The sequence below is a fragment of the Cydia pomonella genome, chromosome 4 (assembly GCF_033807575.1).
Source record: "Cydia pomonella isolate Wapato2018A chromosome 4, ilCydPomo1, whole genome shotgun sequence".
NCBI classification, from domain to species: Eukaryota; Metazoa; Arthropoda; class Insecta; order Lepidoptera; family Tortricidae; genus Cydia; species Cydia pomonella.
In genome coordinates this window covers 22,139,288-22,161,135 of record NC_084706.1, presented here as the reverse complement: position 1 = coordinate 22,161,135, position 21,848 = coordinate 22,139,288, and the positions used below count along the sequence as shown (strand labels likewise).

The 21,848-nt window shown below is 36.3% G+C and overlaps 1 protein-coding gene across 7 annotated transcripts in view; it reads right to left on the bottom strand.

Annotated features, from left to right (window-relative positions):
* LOC133517253 (teneurin-m) overlaps window positions 1-21,848 on the bottom strand; it is a 777,194-nt gene that overhangs the window by 107,429 nt on the left and 647,917 nt on the right. For 6 of the 7 annotated variants that reach the window (XM_061850474.1, XM_061850480.1, XM_061850473.1 and 3 more), the window contains one exon: window positions 2,524-2,562. In XM_061850474.1, coding sequence (XP_061706458.1) covers window positions 2,524-2,562 — 39 coding nt within the window. Of the gene's footprint in view, window positions 1-2,523; window positions 2,563-9,670; window positions 9,689-21,848 lie in introns of those variants that run through there. The other variant, XM_061850477.1, reaches the window with a different exon arrangement.

Below are 21,848 nucleotides of genomic sequence, written 5' to 3'. Positions count from 1 at the left end.
CACAATTGAATTGATAACTTACCCATACGCCACAATAGTTCGTGTCATCCACGATGACGCGCAGATTTGTCAAATCTAACCTTTAATAACATGACAATACGAGTCAGAGGTGTAGGGTTAGAGCCGGTGTAGCTTTATTTGACGTTCATAAGCGCATTGTAATATGCCTACTTGAATAATAAACTATATATTTATCTTTATCAATACGTATACAGGGGCGTTAAGCTTATAGTTTTGCTGACTGCACATATTGTACTACGCTATGCTAGTGATATTTTTCGATTTGTATAAAACAAGCCATTTATACAAAATACAAAATTCTTTATTCAACAATTTTAAATTGAAATTGAAATAAAATTGGAAAGGAAAATACAATAACATATCAATTAAAACGACCACAGTCTGACTCTTCACAAGTGACATAACACAATATTTTCACAACACTGTTACATCAAAGGGGCGTGAGGAGTTTTTTTATTCAATCGAGTCAAAGCAAATTGCGGGACCGTTTGATTTATTCGTCGAGTAGTGTATGCGTGCTAGCCGGCCCGAAAACGTGCAATTATTTACGAACGCGTGGAAATGCAGTGCTTTTGTTGGTTTGAATTCGATGCTAGTTCGAATTAAAAAAAAATACCCTTTAATTATTGGGCAAAGCAGAATATCATGTTAATATTTTAGAAGTAGTAAAACACTATTGCACAATGACTCAGAAAGAATACAGTGAATGTGTACAAAGACGAATTTTATCCCTTTAAGGAATCTAACCTCCTCCTATAAGCTAACCTTTGAGCAACATTTGAATGATATTCTTAAAAAAAAATATATAAGAAAACAGACTTCACTACACAGTTTTAAAAACTGGTTTATATCGCAAAATAAGTAGTGCTTTTCGAGAGCAATTGCAAATGTAACTTAAAAAAAAAAAACATTCCCATTAGTCCCTGCTTCATGTATGTCGGCGGTCACGTGGGGCGGGAAAAAAGGGAATACATCCTAAAATCACCATAGCTTGGCAAAATTTTGAGGAGTTCCCTCGATTTCTCTAGGATCCCTTTACCGGATCCTGCCTTCATGATAATGGAACCAATATATCAAACAAAAATAAATTAGATCGGTCCAAGTCTTCGGATAATCGATAAAAGATTACAACAAATTGAGAACTTTCTCATATTCTGAAGTTGGTTAATAAAAGCGGAATATCCTATTTTAAAGCATATACTTACCCATCAGATAAAAAATAAATTCACCTGTCTAATTTTTGCTTTTAACCCTCCCGTGAGTTGCGGTCTGGGAGCAATAGTACCGCAGCAGGTGCAAAAGAGTGATGGATTTACTCAATACCTCATCTGGTGAATGGAAAAAAATTGATGGACATTACTTCAGTGTAAAACGTCGTAACTGCCGCACCTTATCTAGCAACATAAGTCGTTTTGTGCTTGCAGCTCAGTATTGTGAGGGTTTTTATGGTAATTTCATTCTAATGTTATATGTAAAGGAACTCGCTCTTAATAATTTGAACTGTAAGTTGCGTTAAGATTGAACGGATTTTTGATAAGATGAGCAGTTTTGCATTGAAACCACCGCAAAACAAATTACGAAGGTTTAAATTGAAAAAGTCTATATTAGGGGGTAAGTGCAAATAATAGACTTTCCTATTCCATTGATATCATTCCGGTGATAAGGTGCCAATGAGTAAAGCCCTTCTAAAAATCATTTTCAAGAAAAGGCAGGGGGAAGTTCGAATTGTGGCGGTATAAGACTGATATAGCTTCTAAATCGTGTATAAGAATGTTGTGCGTTATTGATGATCGGAAATAGATTGGTTTTCGAATAAAACTCACCATTGACACTCATGTGAAACTTCTTTAAAGATTTAGCTTGTATTTAACTCTTACCGTAGTATGCACTATACAGTGCCTTATAAAATTGACATAAGGTACTTTTCACGACGACACGACACGAAACGTGTTGTAATTCCTAAGGCTTGTCAAACGGTCTTATTTAGATCTAATCAATCAATACAAATTTAAAAATAATACGGTGGTATTCGGTTATAACATTTGTATCTTTTTCTAATAGAAGTTACAGAAGATGGGGTAAGATTGAAATTCGTCCAAGTGACAATTTTGTTCACAGCACATGACTTTGCACTTCAAGTAGGGATTGACCAATGAGCGACGGGGCATAACTAAATGGCAGTTGGAACAATGTTGCTAGCACAAAGATTTTGCACAAGATTCCGAAAACCTTTTTTTTTTACCGCTGTTTTCAACTTACCCCAACGCACCTTATTTCGATAGGTTTAGGTTTAAATAGGTTTTAAATTGATTATAGGCTTTGCTTATCACGTTTACGAAAAATGTAGCGCGTTAATCTAGAAATACCTAATGTAGGACTTTTTAAAGCCCTGCATACAGGTCATGAAGCACATATAGCTATTTATCTTCATACCATAAGTCACGACTTGTATGCCTATCACATGCTAGGTGTATACATAAAACAAATCATATAAATACTCACGTTCGTGGTCTGAGCGGTCGTATGTAGATCTCAGCATGCCTGTAAATAAAAGAAAAAATCATAAGCATGACGTTTTGAATTAATTTTTCCTTCACCCGTTACACATACAACACTAATCGGAACTAATGTACGAAATATCATTTGATATTTACCAGCCGCTTTTCGGTGAAGGAAAACAGCGTAAGGAACCCGGACTAATCCCAATAAGGCCAGTTTACTCTCTGGGTTGGATAGTCAGATGGTAGTCGCTTTCATAAAAACTAGTGCCTACGCCAATTCTTGGGATTAGTTGCCATGCGGACCCCAGGTTCCCATGAGCCGTAGCAAAATGCCGGGACAACGCGAGGAAAATAAAGATGATGATGATGAATGTATACCAAAAATAATTAAACAATCAATTGTTTAATTTTAATACATTAACGACCCGAACGTTAATGCTCTTCTCGAGTGTACGCACTGATGATGATGATGAATACTGCATGTTAGCCCTCATTAGGGAAATAGGGCTCGCAGAAGAATTGTCCATTTGGCGCGATCCTGAGCGGCTACTTCCAGCTATTTCCAGCTGAGTCTAGTTGAGCCAGCCTCCTCTCTGTGTGTGTTGTCTGTGTACGCACTACAGACCTATTACCTAGAGCGGTATTCTAATTATTAATTTGTTAAAGTTTTGACATGACTATGCGCTCCAATATGTGCCAGGTACCTAATGACATGTCTCGTAGTAAATTCCGCACGCACCAATCAGCGTCAGCGATAGTATCATATCAATATCAAAACTTTAACAGAATTCAAAATCAGAATACCGCTCCTAATGTGTCCATTGGTACAATGTTCAAGTTGATTCATATTTAGTATTATTGTTTCACTTGCGTAACGAATAAATATTCAAATGGATGCCTTGTTTAGCCTAACACTTAGGTTTTAAGTAATATCAACCATTAATAATAATAAATATTAGCTGAAACATTTACAACACCTGACTCTGAATTAGAAACGGTAATAAATTAAACATTCATCAATTAGGTCGGCTATTTCTCATAGTTAGATTCACAAAAGTAATCCTAGCAAATTATTAAATTATGTGCTCATGGACATAACTATGGTTTAATTTTGAACTTTATGTCGTGTGCATAAAGGTGTTTATAAATTGTGTTTACTTGTAGGTATATTGTTTCATTGAGAGTTTTATCTGGGTAATCGAATTTAGTACCCATTCTGTGTACAATTTCGACTAGCAACAGAAGCAAGTAGTACTTAGATTTCTCAAAACAGTTGAAAAAACTTGTTAAAAAATATTTTTACTTGCTTGAAATGGTATATATTTCGTTCACAGTTGGTCCCATTGTCATCAGGTTAGGACCTGATGGGATTCTGTTGAAATGGAATATTATAGGTATATCTATAGTGATTTAGGTAACTTTAGCCATCGATAACTCGGTTGTTGATGCCTTCGGAAAAGAATAACGTCATTTAAATACGTCTTAAGGGTGTCATTTTAATTGCTTATCCAACGCAATAGTCGCGTCTAGAGTCGGACTAAGCTATCTTTGCACGGGCTTTGCAATAACAAAGTATTAAAGTGACATCATAAATATAAAATTTCAATGAAACTATGACGTTTATTTTAATGACATGATTCTGTCAAGTCGGTGCACAGTGGAATTCGACGGACTTTAGGGCTCTAAAAGACAGTTTAGGGGGCGTAACTAATACGACAAACGGTTTGCTCGTGGCTGTATACACTCGTCGAGAGCCTCTCGCCGGGAGTCTCGGCAACGCTCCGATACAATCAGGGGGCCTACCGGCAAAATCAAAATTCGCAAATTGCGGGGATCTTTCTCTTTTACTCTCACTACGACGTAATTAGAGTGACAGAGAAAAATGCCCGCAATCGACGAACTTCGATTTTCGCGGTAGGCCTCCAGAGAATCACGTGACGGGAAGGGAGCAGTATGTACACACTTGTTCTCGGCATGTCTTTGGGTGTCTGGACGGGTGTGTACATCATGCATCAGTCCATCGCATTTTTTCCATTCTCTGTAAGCTAGAGTTATTCTGATTTTTATAACAGGTTATGCATGGTCTGACAGATCATATCCAGATCAAAATCATAACCTGTTATTACAATCCGAATGCACCTCAACAACACGGTGTAGTTAGGTCCACGAGTATTACCATTCACGTGTGAACGTTGCCTGACGTTTCGCTCTCTCCGACCTATCACGGCCATTCATAACTCAGCCCGTCGCGTCAGCTCGGGGAAGCGTAATAACTCAGATAATGCAGGCATATACGTTACGAACAAATACGGTTATTACATTTCGTAAGAGCAAAGTTAAGTATGACATGCTCTAGCTTTTTAATGTGTAATAAGGTGCGACTTTTAATCCGGAGGTCACGGGTTCAAACCCCGGCTCGTACTAATGAGTTTTTCGGTGAAAAAAACATCATGAGGAAACCGGACTAATCCCAGTAAGGCCTAGTTTCTCCTCTGGTATGAAAAAAATACAGGGTTCAGGTTTTTTATTTGGCTTTACCTCTCCATTATAATGTACTGTAATCTATTATTATACTCTTAGGTAAGTGACTTGTCAGTTTATTGTAAAGATATTCCCAAAGTCCTTGCAAAATAGACACGACCAGCAGCGATGAGTGGCAGTTATCTACTATTAAGATCACAAACAAAATAAAAACATAAAGGAGAAGAATTTTAAACATATACAGTACATATGGAGCTAATTTACCGCCCTAGTGCGTATGTCGAAAATTTAAAAGGCCATATGTACTGTAAAGCGTTGTACAATACACGTGCAAAAAGGTAATTCGCAACTCGTGTCGATTTAAAACATTCTTCGGTCGTGTTTTAATTTATCGCTAATCGTTGCGAATTTCCTCCTTTTCACACGTGTATAGTGTTATACTATTTCCTTTTTTTCAGGCAATGACACCTTATCTCATCGGCTCTATGTACTTATAGAGATATAAAAAGCTTGTATACTCAAATGAGATCATCTGATACTTCTCCAAATTGTATGAAAACAGGAAGCCCTACTTCAGAAATGTTTTCATAGCTCTTAGTAACATTGACACATGTTCAATTCCGATGGAGAAAGGTCAGCGAAATCGTGTTATACTTCAAACATGTCCTAACATAACAAAATATTAGATTTCGCAAGCAATCGCCGTTATATTTTAAAAATATTATCGTTTTAAATTGTTGCCTACATTTAGACGTTTGTTCATTTTAATATGGTTATCACACTTTATTCACAGCTAATTCAGGTCAGTAACGCGTTTATGAATAACGCCATTAATGTATAAGGTACCCCTATTATGTTCCTCGGAAATAAAAATATACAATTTTGGATAAAAAGTATGAGTACTTTTGGAGTACTTGGAAATGTTTCTTAGATTTTTAATGGATTTTATAAAATAATGTCATTATATAATCTATTTAATAATACATACAGTCTGGTAAATCAATTTTGTCAGTATTAACAGTAGACAAATTACAAATGTTTAAAATACTAGTATAAGAAAAATACAGTAGGTATGACTTTTTCTGCCTATGACTCCACTGACAAGTTACTCTTGGCAATTCATATACCTATAATATTTTATATGCCAAATATTTTGCAATATCTCGCATAATAAATAACGCATGGACATTTACATCAATATGGCGATATGGCAATGATAACATTGAATTTGGGAATATTGTTATGATTGTCAGCGCCCTTCGAGGGCTCATCCCGGGCGGGAATGTTCGCAAGTAATAACGAGAAGACAAGAGTGTTTGTTTTCAAAACGAAGGGTTCCTTCACTTCCTTCAACTCGCCTTGCAAAGATGTATATATCGATAGTGCAGGGGCGTAACCTCGTGACATACTTGTTGTGCCTTAATGCAATTATAGATCGTGTCATTCATGATGACGCGGGCTTTGACTCGTATTTTCATGTTATTAAAGGTTAGATTTGACAAATCTGCGCGTCATCGTGGATGATACAAGCTATACGGTGTTATCGTATAAATTCTTAAAGTAACTTATTCTTACCAACGTGACTTCATAATTTAGCAATATCCTTATCAAATTTATCGTGATAAATTGCTCAGTTTCTATCTATTTAACTAGAATTTGTTTTAAAATCAACTTATGTATGTTGTCTCGTGTTCAGTACTTACGAGTATGCATCTAACGAAGGCCAATCTACCGATTTGACTCTCGTGAATGTTCAGCGTAAAATTAGTGGTTTCTGTATCAATAAATGTTATTTTATACTGCTCTTACTAACTCTGGATATCAGTATGGATTAATTACTATTTTCTTGTCGTTAGGTCGGATGGGAATATGCTTATTACCAATAACTTTAACGTTCTTCTTCTTTGGGTGCCGTCTGCTATCGTAGTTTGGCAATCATCACAGCAATCTGAACCTTAGACACAGCAGCTCTGTGCTTTTTTGGAACCATTGGCGTAAATTTCTAAGCCACGATATTTTTCTTTCTTCGACACTTCTTAACGTTAATGTTCAATCACTAATCAGAGGTCTCATTCGCATTTGTCTCTTATAAACCCAGTAATGAGATAAATGGTAAGGACCCAAAGGAGGATCGGCCCCCGCCACAAGATCTCGCTATATTCGCCTATCCCGAGTAATTTCTCGCTAGTTTACATCTACTTAAAACTCACGCCAATCCATGCCTCTGTTCGGTAAGACCATTACCTACCTAAAAGAAGACTACTTTTTGAATATAATTGCGAAATTCGACGGATCCCTACAATTCCGAACGATCGCCACGCGAGTCATTCAATAGGTGTATACGAGTAGTACGTCTTTTATTAAATAGGTATCTGAGGGTAATTGTGCAAATACCTCAATACATTAACCTCCTGTGCGCTGTAATATACGTTACAAGTTCACTGTTTAAATATTTAAATGGTTACAATTTTAATCTTTAAAATTGTTAATTTGTAAAAGGCTAATGAGATAATTGTTTCCATAATTTTATTATTAATGGCGGGTCAATATGATATCGACGGCGACACTTGACTGAATACTTTAATTTTAAATGCGAACTGTTATTGGAATTCATATGTACTTCATGAAGTAATTCAGAGACACGATTAGGTTTTTAGTGACTATTTGTAAATTAAGTCACGTCTGTTAGACTCGTCTAACTGCTTGTAGCCTTGGTGGTCGCACCTACTAAAAGGACTATTTTTTAATACCACGTCGGTGGCCAACAAGCAGACGGCCCGCCTGATGGAAAGCGGTCACCGTAGCATATGGACACCTGCAACTCCAGGGGTGTTAGATGCACGTTGCCGACCCTTACAAACCAGGATACCGCTCTTTTGAAGAACTCCATTTTGTCTCCTTCCTCCTTGACATAGCTCATTACTTCTGTACCATTTCGTACCTTATCTCAGTGACAATAATGGGCTTCATATTACCTCTTATTGTTACAAGATACGAAATCAATTCCCTTGACTGTACTCGCTTCTAAAACGACCTGATACAAACATAATGCTTCTTGAATTATTAGTGGCACGATTCGATATCGCTCAAAAAACAGGGACAAGGCGCTCGTGAGCGACAGTCGTGCTCCTGCGCACGTGGCATTGGTCACGATGTCACGTGCGTTTGGTCACAATTACTCTTCGATATAGGACGGAGCCACCATGCTGTTCTTATTTCAAAAATTATCTTCGAACTGCCGTTTTTTCGTTGAACATTGCCAATATCCCTATTGTTTAGTTAGGGTCTGTACATAGTTCGTTGATGTCTAAAACGCAATTGCTTGTAAATTAGGTCTCCTTAACGCTCCTTAGTTTTTTGGCTGTTTATATTTGCAGTTTCTAAGCTATGTACTATCGGCCAAAGCCAGAGTCGACCAGTTTCAAAACAGTATCGCTTGCAAACGTTGACTTTGGATTTGACCCGCCCCTAATTTGTTGACCAATGAGAAACAAAGATCTTTTTTTTTGTTAAGTAACTGTCATTGTTCACAATCTTTACGCAGCTTGCACGTGTTTTGTCAAGAAGTTCTGTCTATTCAGACGAGCGGCTTTTTATTACCCTTTGTTGTGCATATTTTTCTGTGACCGCATGTCAGCACCATAACTTGTCTTGCTAATGGCGAGAGAAATAACATACACCTGCAAGAAAGCTATCCAGATGCGCCCTTTTCCCTAACATTTTTTTTTTAAACAGATTTGCTATTATCCAACCTAAGCAAAAAAACATTGTTGCTTAGATGCGAGGTCTTAAATTGTCCAAAATATTAGGACTCATTCGACTATTATAACTTATAACAAAGGGCTGGTTGTTCCTTGAACGAATCTAATATTTTGAACTTTCTCATATAAAATCACACAACCATGGCTCTTACACGGGCCCTTATGCGTTCATAACCGTGGGGTTTTGCGTTGACCTGACCTGTCAAGCATCGAATATAACTGCATTTACCTGCTGGGGTCCTAAAGTAAAGGACATGACCAGACGTTGCATTTCAAACAGTTGACCGATACCATACAGATTTTTATCAGCTCGTTAAGTAATAAATTAAACTAAACAAAAAAATTTACTCAAATGTTTATTTCATGTTTCATAGAAGTTTACTAACTATCATGATCATGAGTGTTATAAAGGACTCGAAACGTGAAAATTGAATATTCCAACAATGATACTATCCGTGACCAAATTCATTATTTTTTTTTAAATATAGGTAGAGGTATTAAAATGATGTAACAATCGTTTCAAGGGCCACCGTAAAATATCACGAGAAATAAAACCCATCGCGGCTCAAAGGATCGAATGCCAGATGTGTAAGGCCGTCGAGATTGTAAATTTTTATCTCTTCGTTTTCACCAAATAGTTAGTTGATTCTATGAAGCAATTATTGAGCTTGTTTCCCCATTACAAAAAAACTTAAAAAGAAATCCTTGTGGTCCGCCCCCAAATTTCATTGGTGGCCGAAAGCTGACGAGCCTCGGGCAGATGTTCTCGCTTCATACAAAATGCGCCTTTAAGGTGGTCGACTCTGGCTTTGGCCGATAGTACAAATACCATTTGCTAGACACGTTATATTCAGCGCGCACCTCTTGGCATGCCCAGCGTGCCCGCACTCCTGCTCTGAATCTGACCTGAAAGACGCCACGGTCCGGGCTGTCAGCACAGCTGCATTCTGGCCATCCACACTGTTTAGGGGAGCCTCGACACTAGAGAATAAGAAGAAAAAACCAATGAACAGTTTTGTCGTCCGATGATGACGATATTAAGCACTTGAATGAAATTTAATAGTGATTCGCAGAATACCTAATATTCTTTAGATATCTGCCTGCCACTTCGTATTATAATGTAATAATAATAATAAATATTATAGGACATTATTACACAAATTGACTAAGTCCCACAGCAAGCTCAATAAGGCTTGTGTTGAGGGTACTTAGACAACGATATATATAATATATAAATACTTAAATACATAGAAAACACCCATGACTCAGGAACAAATATCCATGCTCATCACACGAATAAAAGCCCTTACCAGGATTTGAACCCGGGACCATCAGCTTCATAGGCAGGGTCACTACCCACTAGGCCAGACCGGTCGTCAAACAAACATTGATATAGGTAAAAAACTTAAGTAAGTCACCTGTTGTATGTAGTTGTGAAGTGTTCGAATAGACATTTGTTTTGTTTATGTGTGTCTTTTAAACATGTATTGTCTATTCGTACACGTCACAACTACATACAACAGGTGATTTACTTAAGTTTTTTTTACCTATAAAGGATACTGAAACTTAAATGTGAACACAAGCGTCAATTATCCAATGGTCTCTTTTTTCCCTGATCCCTTTAAGTTTTACTGTTTATTTTACACTATTAATGCATTTAAGGTGCCTACTTATACGCTCTGATTTTGGTTACACTACTTTTTAACAATACCAACGACTTTTAAGGGTAACTGAAATATGTAATAATCCGTCATATAGGTACCTACGGTATTTAAAGTTAGTGCCTATTGTCTCGGGTTTTTATTCATTCCTAATTAGGATACTGGCCTATTTTAAATGACATTATGGTAAAGGGCAACCCGCATCCACATTATTAAATGCTAATTAAGTTCTCTTTGTTTTTGTGGCGTTAATGAACAAGACAACTGCTGGAAACATGCTCAGAAATGGTCGCATTTTGTTCGTAAATCGATTTTCTATTACCTTGGACCAATAATTATAGGCAACATACTTAAAGCAATATCTAATAATTTCATAAAGTAAGGAGGTATTGTAAAATTGTTTAATTAAGAGAGTAATGTTGTATCGTCCAGTAAGAAATTAAATTAAAATTACATATCTATTGATATATAATTGATTAATATCACGCCGATAACTGGGTAATAATAATAGTTAATGAGTTAATACTTGTATTAAAATTCATTGGATTTTAATTAAACTCCGACAATGTTTAAATCATAGTATCTGTTATAGAGATGATAATAAGGAAAAAACAACCTTGGCTGTTTGAAGAAGATGTTTTAAAGTACATTTAAAGAAAAGTGGGCCTTGTGCTAAACAATTAAAGTTAAAATTGAAATACAAACCTTTCTCTTATAATATAATGTTTCGCAAGACGAAGTATAATAATTGGGTAATAAATTTAATCAATCGGTAAAGTACAGTGCAAGTCTTCTTTACATATTTGGAGTTATGTCAAGCCGTCTTTTGAGTGTATAATGTCTCAAGTTAGTGGCATCAACTTTAATGGAAATTAAACCTTAATTCGAAAGGAATAAATTACATTTTACCTTAAAGAAAAATGTCAGTTAAAACCTTCGACTTGTGCGTTTTGCGCACTTTCGCTTAATTAAGTAAAGATACGCATTGAATTATGTGGTGGTTTATTAAAAAGTTGCGTTATTTTGGTGTCTAGTCTACTGAGATGCGTACATGGAAGGTATACAATTTCATCGACTAAATCTATCAATTTGACATTTTTGCGACTAAAATCGATAACAGCCTCTTGAGGAGCCCACACCTATCGGACTGAACCCTAACGTTATAGTTTTTCAACATTGCAATTATTCGCAGACACGGATTTTAACTTGATTATATTATCTGACTTTTTTCTCTGATCTGATCTTAAAGCTCAACGCGACGACTTTTCTGCCTACACCAAATCGTAGACTTCTTCGGTGCCGAAACAAAATAGTCTCAAAGCAAAACCACAAAAATATTAGCTTACGACATACATGTCCTACACTTTTCAGGATTATTTATCAAATGTAACCTTACTACGACATCGTTCATCATTCAAACTAGGCTGTTATACCTTCGCGAGTGAGCGAGCATTCAAGCTATTTTACTGTGACCTCAGGTTCAGTTACAACTGTACGTAATCAGGAATCTATCTAACTCTGGTTGGCTTCAGGCAATGCGCTCAGGAATACGAGCCCTGCATTACGCAGATCAACAAGTAGATATGCCATTTTTACTATGATTTATAACGTAAGGGTCTACTAAAGATCGAATATCGGTCGTCTTCAGTCCAAGCTGACATTAATGTAGGGAGAGGGAGATGGATTCTGTTCTAGATGCTCGTTAAGATTATTTAAAACTTAAAGTACAGAAGTGTGCCTACTATTTGTATCTAGCCCAATATTGGCAAAGATATATACATATTAAGTACCTGCATGGTACGTAAACGATATAGATCAATCTTTTTAAGTAGGTAAATAAAGTATTCTATGTTGTTTATTTCTATTGCAGTGAGCAAAAATTAATATTTATAATCTTCTATTAGAGATCAAAATCGCTAAAACTCTAGCAACTAACTATACTAGGCATAACTATTAGAAACTCTCTCGAAGGTAAATAAGCATAAAAGTGTTTACGGCTAACTACATGACTAAAACACATATTTATATATAAGTTCGGCCTGGCCAGCCACATTAGGGCCCATAATCGGCGTAATCCGTAATTGCTGAGGTCGCCGTCATCGAAATCGATGAGGAGGACTATACATATACCTAGTTGTCTTTTGCTGTTATTCTGTCCCGTAAGCCAGAGGATAACAGTAACAGGGATTGGTTGAAAAACTGCTGTAACACATATGTACTTCTGATTATTGACCAAAGTACGGCCCGCGGGCCACCTTCGGCCCAAGGATTTTATTCGGCCTGCCGCCGGTCCTATGAAATAATTAATGTATGGCATTGGCCTACGATAATCACAAACCAAAATACATTCTTGCTTCAATTCTGGCTCTTCTCTTAAATTTCTTGAACTTTCTGCCCCCCCATGAAGACAGTTTGCTCACCACTGTCTTAGATGATTAGTTGATAGGTCTTCAAATTACCAAAAAAGGCGACGTAACCATGGAAACCATGTACACAAAAACTCTATTCACCCAACAATGTAATAGTTGTCGAGCTACTGTCTTAACATTTTTTGTAGTAATACGTTTTATAAAAACTGTATAAAGCTTCGTCGAGGTTCGAGAGGATATTACTTTCCGAGATTATGATCTGGGCCCGCGCCGCGTTAGTTTGTGCGCGGCTGTAAAATTGATGGGATTGGATGGTAAAGGTTACATTGGGATTCAGACTGCGTTACTGCTGCAGTATTGGAACATTCCAAGGGCTGCCCCGTACTTACGCATTTTATTTCCTGTGTTGCAACTTTATTTCGGCGTTTAAAGCAGGCGATTATTTTTCTGTGCATATTTTTGACGATTAGTCACAGAAAAGAAAACTCATGAACCTACAAATTTCATAAAAATCGCGTTTGTACGAGAGCGGTACAGCGTGATGAAAAATAAACAAATATCCGGATGTCAACATTGACTTTGACATTTACAATGCAGTCGGCAGCTATGCCGCACCGCAATAATATCGGCAACAACTCAACTTCATTGCCGCAAGAAACGTCAAAAAGGTAATTTCATCAAGATATATTAGAGATGCAATACTGCAACAATAACGCGGGTGCAGTCTGAATCTGAATGTTACCTTAACAGTCACTGTAGGAAAAGCATGCTAAAAGGATATTATGGTTAATTAAAAAGGTAAACCATATTTTTTAATAATATCAAAATCAGATTATTTAAGACTACTTTTCGCAGTAGCTGCTAGTGAACATTTGATTTAAAACGCGTGTACGCGTGTTGTTAACTGAAGTCCATTTTTAGACACCGAAATAGTAAGTTTAGGAGCATTCTTCTTGTATATTATTTACAACTAAATATGCTTTTCTGCTCAATTCTCGCGATGCATTGACAAAACCAAGGTCTTGCGTTTCTCTATTTATATTTTTATGTGAATATGTGTGTTACAAGCCATGTTACACTGATGGTTTCCTTATGAAGACTTAAGTAGAAAGAAGACGATCCTTTTTCATCTGAATAATTATTCTCTTCCCTAAACACACATTCTTACCAAGGTTTCCGTTGCAACCTAACCCACAGCACACTTTTTACCTCAGACCCTTAAAAGGCTAGGTAGGTCCTGGTAACTAGCTTGTCGCGGAACATGCTTCTCTCTCGCACCATACTAAGTAGAACGAGATGTAACAACCCAAATAAGGGCTAAAAGACTGGTTGCGCGCGAGCCGCCTGTACAAGCTCCAAATGCGGATTACTCTTTTTAAAAGAACTTAAGATCCACATTAGTTTCATCAGATATGGACCTTATACGTATAGGTCTAAAGTATAATTTAGATGAGAAGTTTTTTTAGTATGGAGACAAGTTTGTAAAGACAGTCCTTTACGGGGCTTGACGCACGCCAAAGAAATTCGATAAGAAACTTTCTTTTGAGTTTTTGCTATTGAGGAATGTTGGGCTGTGTGCGGTCCGAGTACTTAGTCCGATATTTTTATATAGTCAATATATAATACCTATCAAAGTAGCAGTCGTTCTATTAACGATAATGTCCGATCGAAACCGGATTCTTTGCCGAAACAGAAGGTTCGGTTTTGCTCTATTTAGTTTCGGCCGAAAAATGATTTTTATGCCGAAACCGAAACTTCGTTCGGGCTATAACAACTCATGGATGCAAAGTATAAAAGCGGCATAATTTCCTAATAAACTCAATAAAAGTAAACAGTTTCAAATGAATTCGCCAGAAACATTCACACAGACATTTAGATCCGATGTCAAACTTAAAGATTTTTTTATGATACGAATAATGTCATCTTCATAAAACTTATCTGTGTCTGTTTTACTTTTTGAATTTTTGTTTGTTATAAGGTATTTCATACATTGCTTAAGACGACCAAGTAAATGTTGACACAAAAGTAATACAGTCAGAATATTTACCTACTTTTTAATCAATTCACTACATTTCTTTACGATTGGTTACATTTCGAGAAACGAAATCTAATCGTCCTTTTTCTTGGATTTTCATCAGAGCTGCTTTGTCAATGCCCTAACAAACTGTTTATTTAAAAAAATTAAACTAAAAAACTGGCTCAGCTCATCTCGCCTTAAGGTCAGTAGCAGAAGTGGCCAAGCAAGCTGGGTGTCAAAAATTATCTGCACCCGCTTTTCTCTTAACATTGTGTTCAGATAATATTAACCACCTCAACCGCTTAGCAAGTTCAGCCAATTATACTTCAGATACTTATCGCGGCAGCGTTCGTTGTTGTTTGGACAGAAATAGACTTCAGACAAAATTATCCCCCAGGGCACCTAAGGCGCGATCACTCATATCGCAAACCCTTAATTATCACAGCATATGTTGGTTTGTATGTACACATATATAGAGCCTCGATGTTCCATTTATCTCTGTCAGGGCCCGCTGCGACGTGCATTAGGCGCTGATACGGCCAAGAGAAACGTCTGACGTCAAAATGTACTTTAAAAAGGACTTTAGGCTTTGGCTTTTGAATCTGAATTACGCGGAGAAAAATATTTATGTTAAGGATCGTTTGTTATATCAAAAGTAACAAAAATCTAAATGTATTTTATTAACTTTTTCCAAAAAAACGACATTATTTTATGGTCTTCATAGCAGTGCCACTTCTACAAATGTTTCCGAGATTTTTTTTTTTCCACAAATCACAATAGGTGTGTGCATAATAAGAATAATCTTGATTCCACCATCATACCATCATCATCAGGGGTTCGATCTAATGATGACGAGACGAATTATTGAAAACCAAACAAAGTAAATGTATTCAAAAATGATTTAAGTTCATTCAAAAAATCAATATTGAATTTCATACCCTGTAATAATCTAAAAACATTATTCGCAAAAAAACAATTATGTCCAAATTCTCCGAGCTATTTCTACAAATAAGTTTCCAAAGAAATTTCCTTATATTAATGGGATGGTAGTTAATTTTAATGCTGGCAGAAATTAACAAATCTTAAGAGCCTCGAGTGTGCACGAGTGGCCGCCCTTAATCGCGAGGGGGGGGGGCGCAAGGGGGCGGCGGAAGCGGGAGCGAGAAGTAACGCGTAAGCGGGTTTATTAAAATTAGGTCTTCAGCGATAAGACCCCCTGTTATCTACCATAGTTAAGCTTTCCATATTGGTGAGCATAAAGAATATTTTGCATTTTGTATTGTATTTTAATTAGCAAGGGTTATGTGGTCGCGTGTACGTTGAATTGTGGAAATCAAACAAGGAAAATGACTAAAAGCTCATTCTTCTGACATTTAAGTAAATTATAGACCTGAAAGTAAGAGACAAACTAACTCAAAGTAATAATTGCAAATAACAATGCTAAGCAAAAATATATGTTCAAATATAATTACTTAAAGCATTGAATAATTGAAATAAAAATCATGTTAGTAAATAATAAAACATTAAGCAAATAAAAAGATAATTTCATAGTTACTTGACAACAGCGTATCGAAATTAATATTATAGTTGAGTTGGGGACCCATAGAAGAAAGTACGCAATTATAGTTTGGGATACGAAATCTTAATTTAACCATTACAGTCGACGAGTAGGAAAAAGGTTTTCTTCAGTAAATGAAAACTAATTCCGTTGTCGCTCGTGTCTTGTTCCCATTCTTACCTTTATAAGAGAGAAGGTAGTTTTTCTGGATTTTCATACCGAGGTGCAAGTAAATTAGACGGTGCCCGCTTAATGAGGACTTATCAACGCAGCGCAAGTAAAACTCACTCAATATTATGCAATTTTCCGTATTGAACAGCTTTTTATTTATTCTGCACAATAATGCCTACAAGGCAGGCGTGGCATATTTATATTAAGGACGATGTTTAAAATATTTGGCGAGTATTTTAAAGTAGTTTAATAGGTTTACTTACAACGCCAACGGTATACAGCAATAGTATAATATATTAAAGGTTATTTGAATTGTACGAGTATTAGTGTTAGTGCCCTTGTGGCGACTTTTTTGTGATTTCAGATTTGAACAACATGTGAACATTCTTATCAAAAATCATTAGTGACATAGGCGGTCGAAATTATAGTTAATGCTAGCAATAAATATTAAATTAAAAATAAAATAAAACCCAACGTAAGAAACAATTTTATGTCAAAAATGCTTTACACCATTTTGGAAAAGAGCTGATAGTCGATCGATTTCTATCAGATATACCTAAGAATCACCGCAAGGAAATTCCCATTTACGTAAAAAAAAAACCGCATCGAAATCGGTCCATCCATTGGAGAACCACGATGCCACAGATATATACACAGACAGACAGATAAACACCCCTCTTTTTGCGTCGGGGCATAAAAGTTATTGATTGTAGAAGACTCGTAAAGGCTAAGAAAAAATCTCGTATGTTATATGTAGGCGGAGCTGTTCGATCCGTACATTATGTGGTAACTGTAGCTGTCAAGAGATGACGTTAGACAATCGAGTAACCGCAAATATATGCTTTGGTTTCATTGTAGCTTAATTTCGGTACACTCATATACATATCACAAAATTCCTACATATCAAAACGGAATTGTGTCAAAATGCTTACAAAATACTTTTTTTTTTCAAAACACCACATTGACTTAATACCTAAACTTCAAATTGACGATGCGTCATAATACCTAAAAATAAAATAACCTACTTTAATTGTTAACACGACCAAGGTTATAAAATTGCACATAAGACTGTAAACTTATTATAGGTATATTTAAAAACGAATTCCCATCGGAAACTAGGCATTTGGAGAAACTTAAGTACTTTTGACATTTAGGTATTTTGAGACTTGTACATTATAACGTTTGGCCATTTAAAGAAGGAAACAGTTTGACATTTATTCATTGTGGGACTACGTTGTTTTGAAGGATCAATAAAGACATTCATCATTATGACATTTAGGTGCAAAAACAAAGCAAATGTATGAGGCGGCGCTAACTACAACAACTTGAGGCGCCATTTTTTTACGCCGCGTTCACTTAGTCTTCTCAAGAAACATTTTGTTTTGAGCAAATGTTTGATCTTCCCATTCACTATTGGAAGTGTTTCCATTAACGGAACGAACGAACGGTTGCTCGTTCAGAACTGTTCAGAACACTAAGTGAAAACGCAGTTCTAGATTTTACAACTCTTCTACAAAACAGGTCGTTGCCACTAAAAATGCCTAAAGTCATATCCGTAATAACATTTCGTTAATTTCATAATACAAGACAAAGCCTTTGACCCTCTTTTTGATTTTCTAAAACCAGAGTTATCATTACGTATGTACATACAACTATTGAGCGCCAGTAAGAATTGAACTCACGACCTCTTGTTTTGTCTGGTCTGTTACAGTACGTGTTATTGGTTCTACATATATGGGCAATATCTCTTTTTGTTAAGAGGATACGGGACCTGAGATTTAAATATATTAGGCGAATATATCTGCCTCGCTAACGGAAGCGGCTACTAAAACGAGTGAGATAAGGACAACGCCAGTTAAGACGAATATAATTTGCGTTGAAAAAATATTTGTCCTACCTTCAAAAACCACAGAGGAAACAGTCGTGTACGTTTGTATGGAGTTCCACTCCTGTTTCCTCTTAAGCTATGAGAATGGTAGGTACTTTTGACGCATAGTCTGCTCCGCTACTTTTGATGCTAACTGTACAGCCGCCATGTTAAGACTTGTTTTGTCACGGACTGTCAAAAACCGACGGAAAATGTGTCCCTAAAGTGAATTAACGCCACTACGACCGTCATGGGTGTTCGTAGTAACACAGTTGTCTAGTAGTAATCGGATGTGCATACATTGGTGCTGCTGCATGCGTTTTGCTGCATTTTTTACTATCTCTAACCTACTGTTTTAAGTAGAAACTTACCGTGAGGATCGTGTATTGAAACAGGTACCTACTGTCACCCCATTAGGGATAAAACATTCAACATGTTCAATTGTTCAATTCATGCAGGCTATGAGTTTTATCTGTCATTCACCAAATTTCAATAATACGAGTATTTCGCTGTTTTTATGTGATTAAATAACAAACATTCAACATTACCCATTAAGAGCCCAGTCTGGAAGAGTATTTTTAAAAATACTCTTTAATTTTTGTATTATTTATAGCATATCTGTAACTATGTACCTATTTTGTCAGTAATCGAGCTTATTTTTCCATGCAAATGTCACAAAATACAGGCATGTGGATATATCCGCGGCTAGGCACGATATTTCCATGTCAAAAGGCCGGTAGCTAGTCTACGTAAAACTGCCTTGCTTGCTTACACACGTGCCTTTTTGGTATGACACGGATGCCATGTTGTATTGTTACCGAATCGCTACGAACTAAAGTATACAGGCGATATTTATATGTAAGTATTGACAATTTCAGAAACTCGACATGAAAATATTTTTAGAAAAATTAATATTATTTTTCTTTACATTGGGTCCAAGCTTTATACGTTGCAGTTCGTACACGAAATCCGAGGAATTGACATGAAGCCCCATTTACCCCGCACGCAGCGAAAACCCTACCGTTTCCTAGGGCCCCCAATCCACTGTAATAAAATACTGTTGTACCTAATGAAATACTATTTTTGCATTCGTTTTTTTTTTTCTTGGTCTATTTGAAGGTCCCACTGCTGGGCAAATGCCTCTCCCCTGGTTCTCCATAACTCCCCATTTTGTGCTTCCAGTTGTAAAGGAAGGTGTCAATGTCGTCTCGTCATCTCCTAGTTTATCTTAACGAGGGATATTAAAACTAGCATTATGTATGTATAAATAAATATAACTCCCGTGTTTATAGCTGTGTATTAAAATTTGAATAAGTTTTACTCATCTCATCATATCCATCAATAATCGTAAAAAAACTCGTAATTCACGCAACTCAACGGTTTCGCCGCGGAATCAGCTTATACCGAATTAATTCCCTCTGAAGGTACATAATTACGTTCAAAGAAGATGTATCTTCCTCCATCAGCATTTTCAATTCCCGTTAGATTGAACCTTAGCTAAATCATTTTAAGGTTTCATTTGGGTTGGCGAGGTCTCAAGATAAGTCCAAGGGTAGGATAAGCCGATCTCAAAAGGAGCACGTGATATGCCGATTGCATTCAGAACACCGCAGTCATATTTTAATATTGTGTATTCCGGATTAATTTAAATTGCGTCTCGGGGGGCCTGAGGTGTAATTAAATTGAACGCGACCAAAGCCCCAGATTTGTATTGAGATGAAATAAAATAAACACTTTTGTCACGGTTTTTTGAAATATGGCGCGTTTAATATTAGAAATTAATACAATACAATAAGATATGGACACATACTACGTATACAGTTTCCTATTTTGAATATAATTGTACACACTACTATTTATGACTTAATTGCAATATTTATACTAATAACTTCATACTAAGTCTCACCGAGTAGAATAATTATGAAAAAGTTACGATACACACCTGTGTATCGTTGTCTGTGAGTTGTTGTAATGTCCTTCGGGTTGCGTGATTTATTTAACTTTTTTCTCTATTTTAATTTAAAAGAGAAATGGCAACAGTAATTCACTCTATAAAGATATTTCAAAAACTTGTGGTAATTAACAGTTTACGTTTGTAAACTGACCGAAGGACCGAAGGACATTACAACAACTCACGGTCCATATAATAATGATAGTAGGTAAGTACATATCATCCCCCTTCAATAAAGACGTCCTAAATTGACAGCTTCGATTCGCGAAATAATCAATTTAACTCTAATCCGTAGTAAGGATAAACAGACAATGCAGATGCCCCAGTATAGCAGTATGCCTTAGATAATCAACTCAACCACCACGACACAAAACTGCATTTTCGATGACATTGCAAAAATATTTTGATACGGAAAACGGCGTAAGAGCCAATGAAAGTTTAAGTATAGTAGACCTTTTATTGTAATCTTCGCACATGTGCCTCAAAGATATATATCTAAATGGACCACGAAAGCGTTTGAGCCGTCCCGAGCTATTATATCATAGCTGATACACAGTACAAAACTACATTAATTAATACAAAATACTTGAATAAATAATTTGAAAACCTATACGTCTGGGTCCCTTAAAATATACTAGAGTTAATTCAGAAACGTAAAAGTACGAGGTTTCGGTACAGTTCAGTGTCATCTATAAGCACTTGCTTTAAAGAGCAGTTAAGATTATTAAATTTGTATCATATATTTTTGCAAGTTTCTCAATAAACCTCCAAGTGAGTAAAGGTAAATATTATGAGACAATCTTACACAAATCGACCTAGTCCCACAGGAACCTCAATATCGCTTGCGTTGAGGGTATTAGAAGAAAATATATGAATAGATAGATACTGATAGAAAACATTCACATAAACTCGTGATAAACATACAAATAAATGCTTCTTACACTCCAGCTCAGCTGGAGGCTGTTGAGGGAACATACGTAGTTCAGACTATTCTGCAATAATTGCAGGTTTGGTATTCATATACGCTATCTATTTCGGTGTATGTCTGTGACGCGCCCCCATTTATGTGAACATTAACGTGTCAATGCGAGATGTGTATCGGGACGCGTGACTCGCAGATTTCCTCACATTGGGGAAAGTTAAATTAGGGGGAGAGATAAATGGAAAACTGTCGATATCTTCTTTTCATTAATGGTTTTAAAAGTTCCTTGATTTCTGCCAGTCACAATGTGTATTGGTTGCATGTATTTTGTTCGAAACCAAAATGACATATCTCACTCAAGTTTCATATCAACATTCGCCTTTTATCTTTTAAATCGTTATTTTTTGAAGGATTTAGTTTATCGACTTAGTGTTATTGTAAATAGGGTCTACATTACAAAATTTACAATTTATTAACAACCACTCATTCGCAGCTGGGATTTTCATGACCGACCAGATAGGAATGAAATAGAATAGTGGATCATTAGAGGGAAACTTCCTTTTTATAG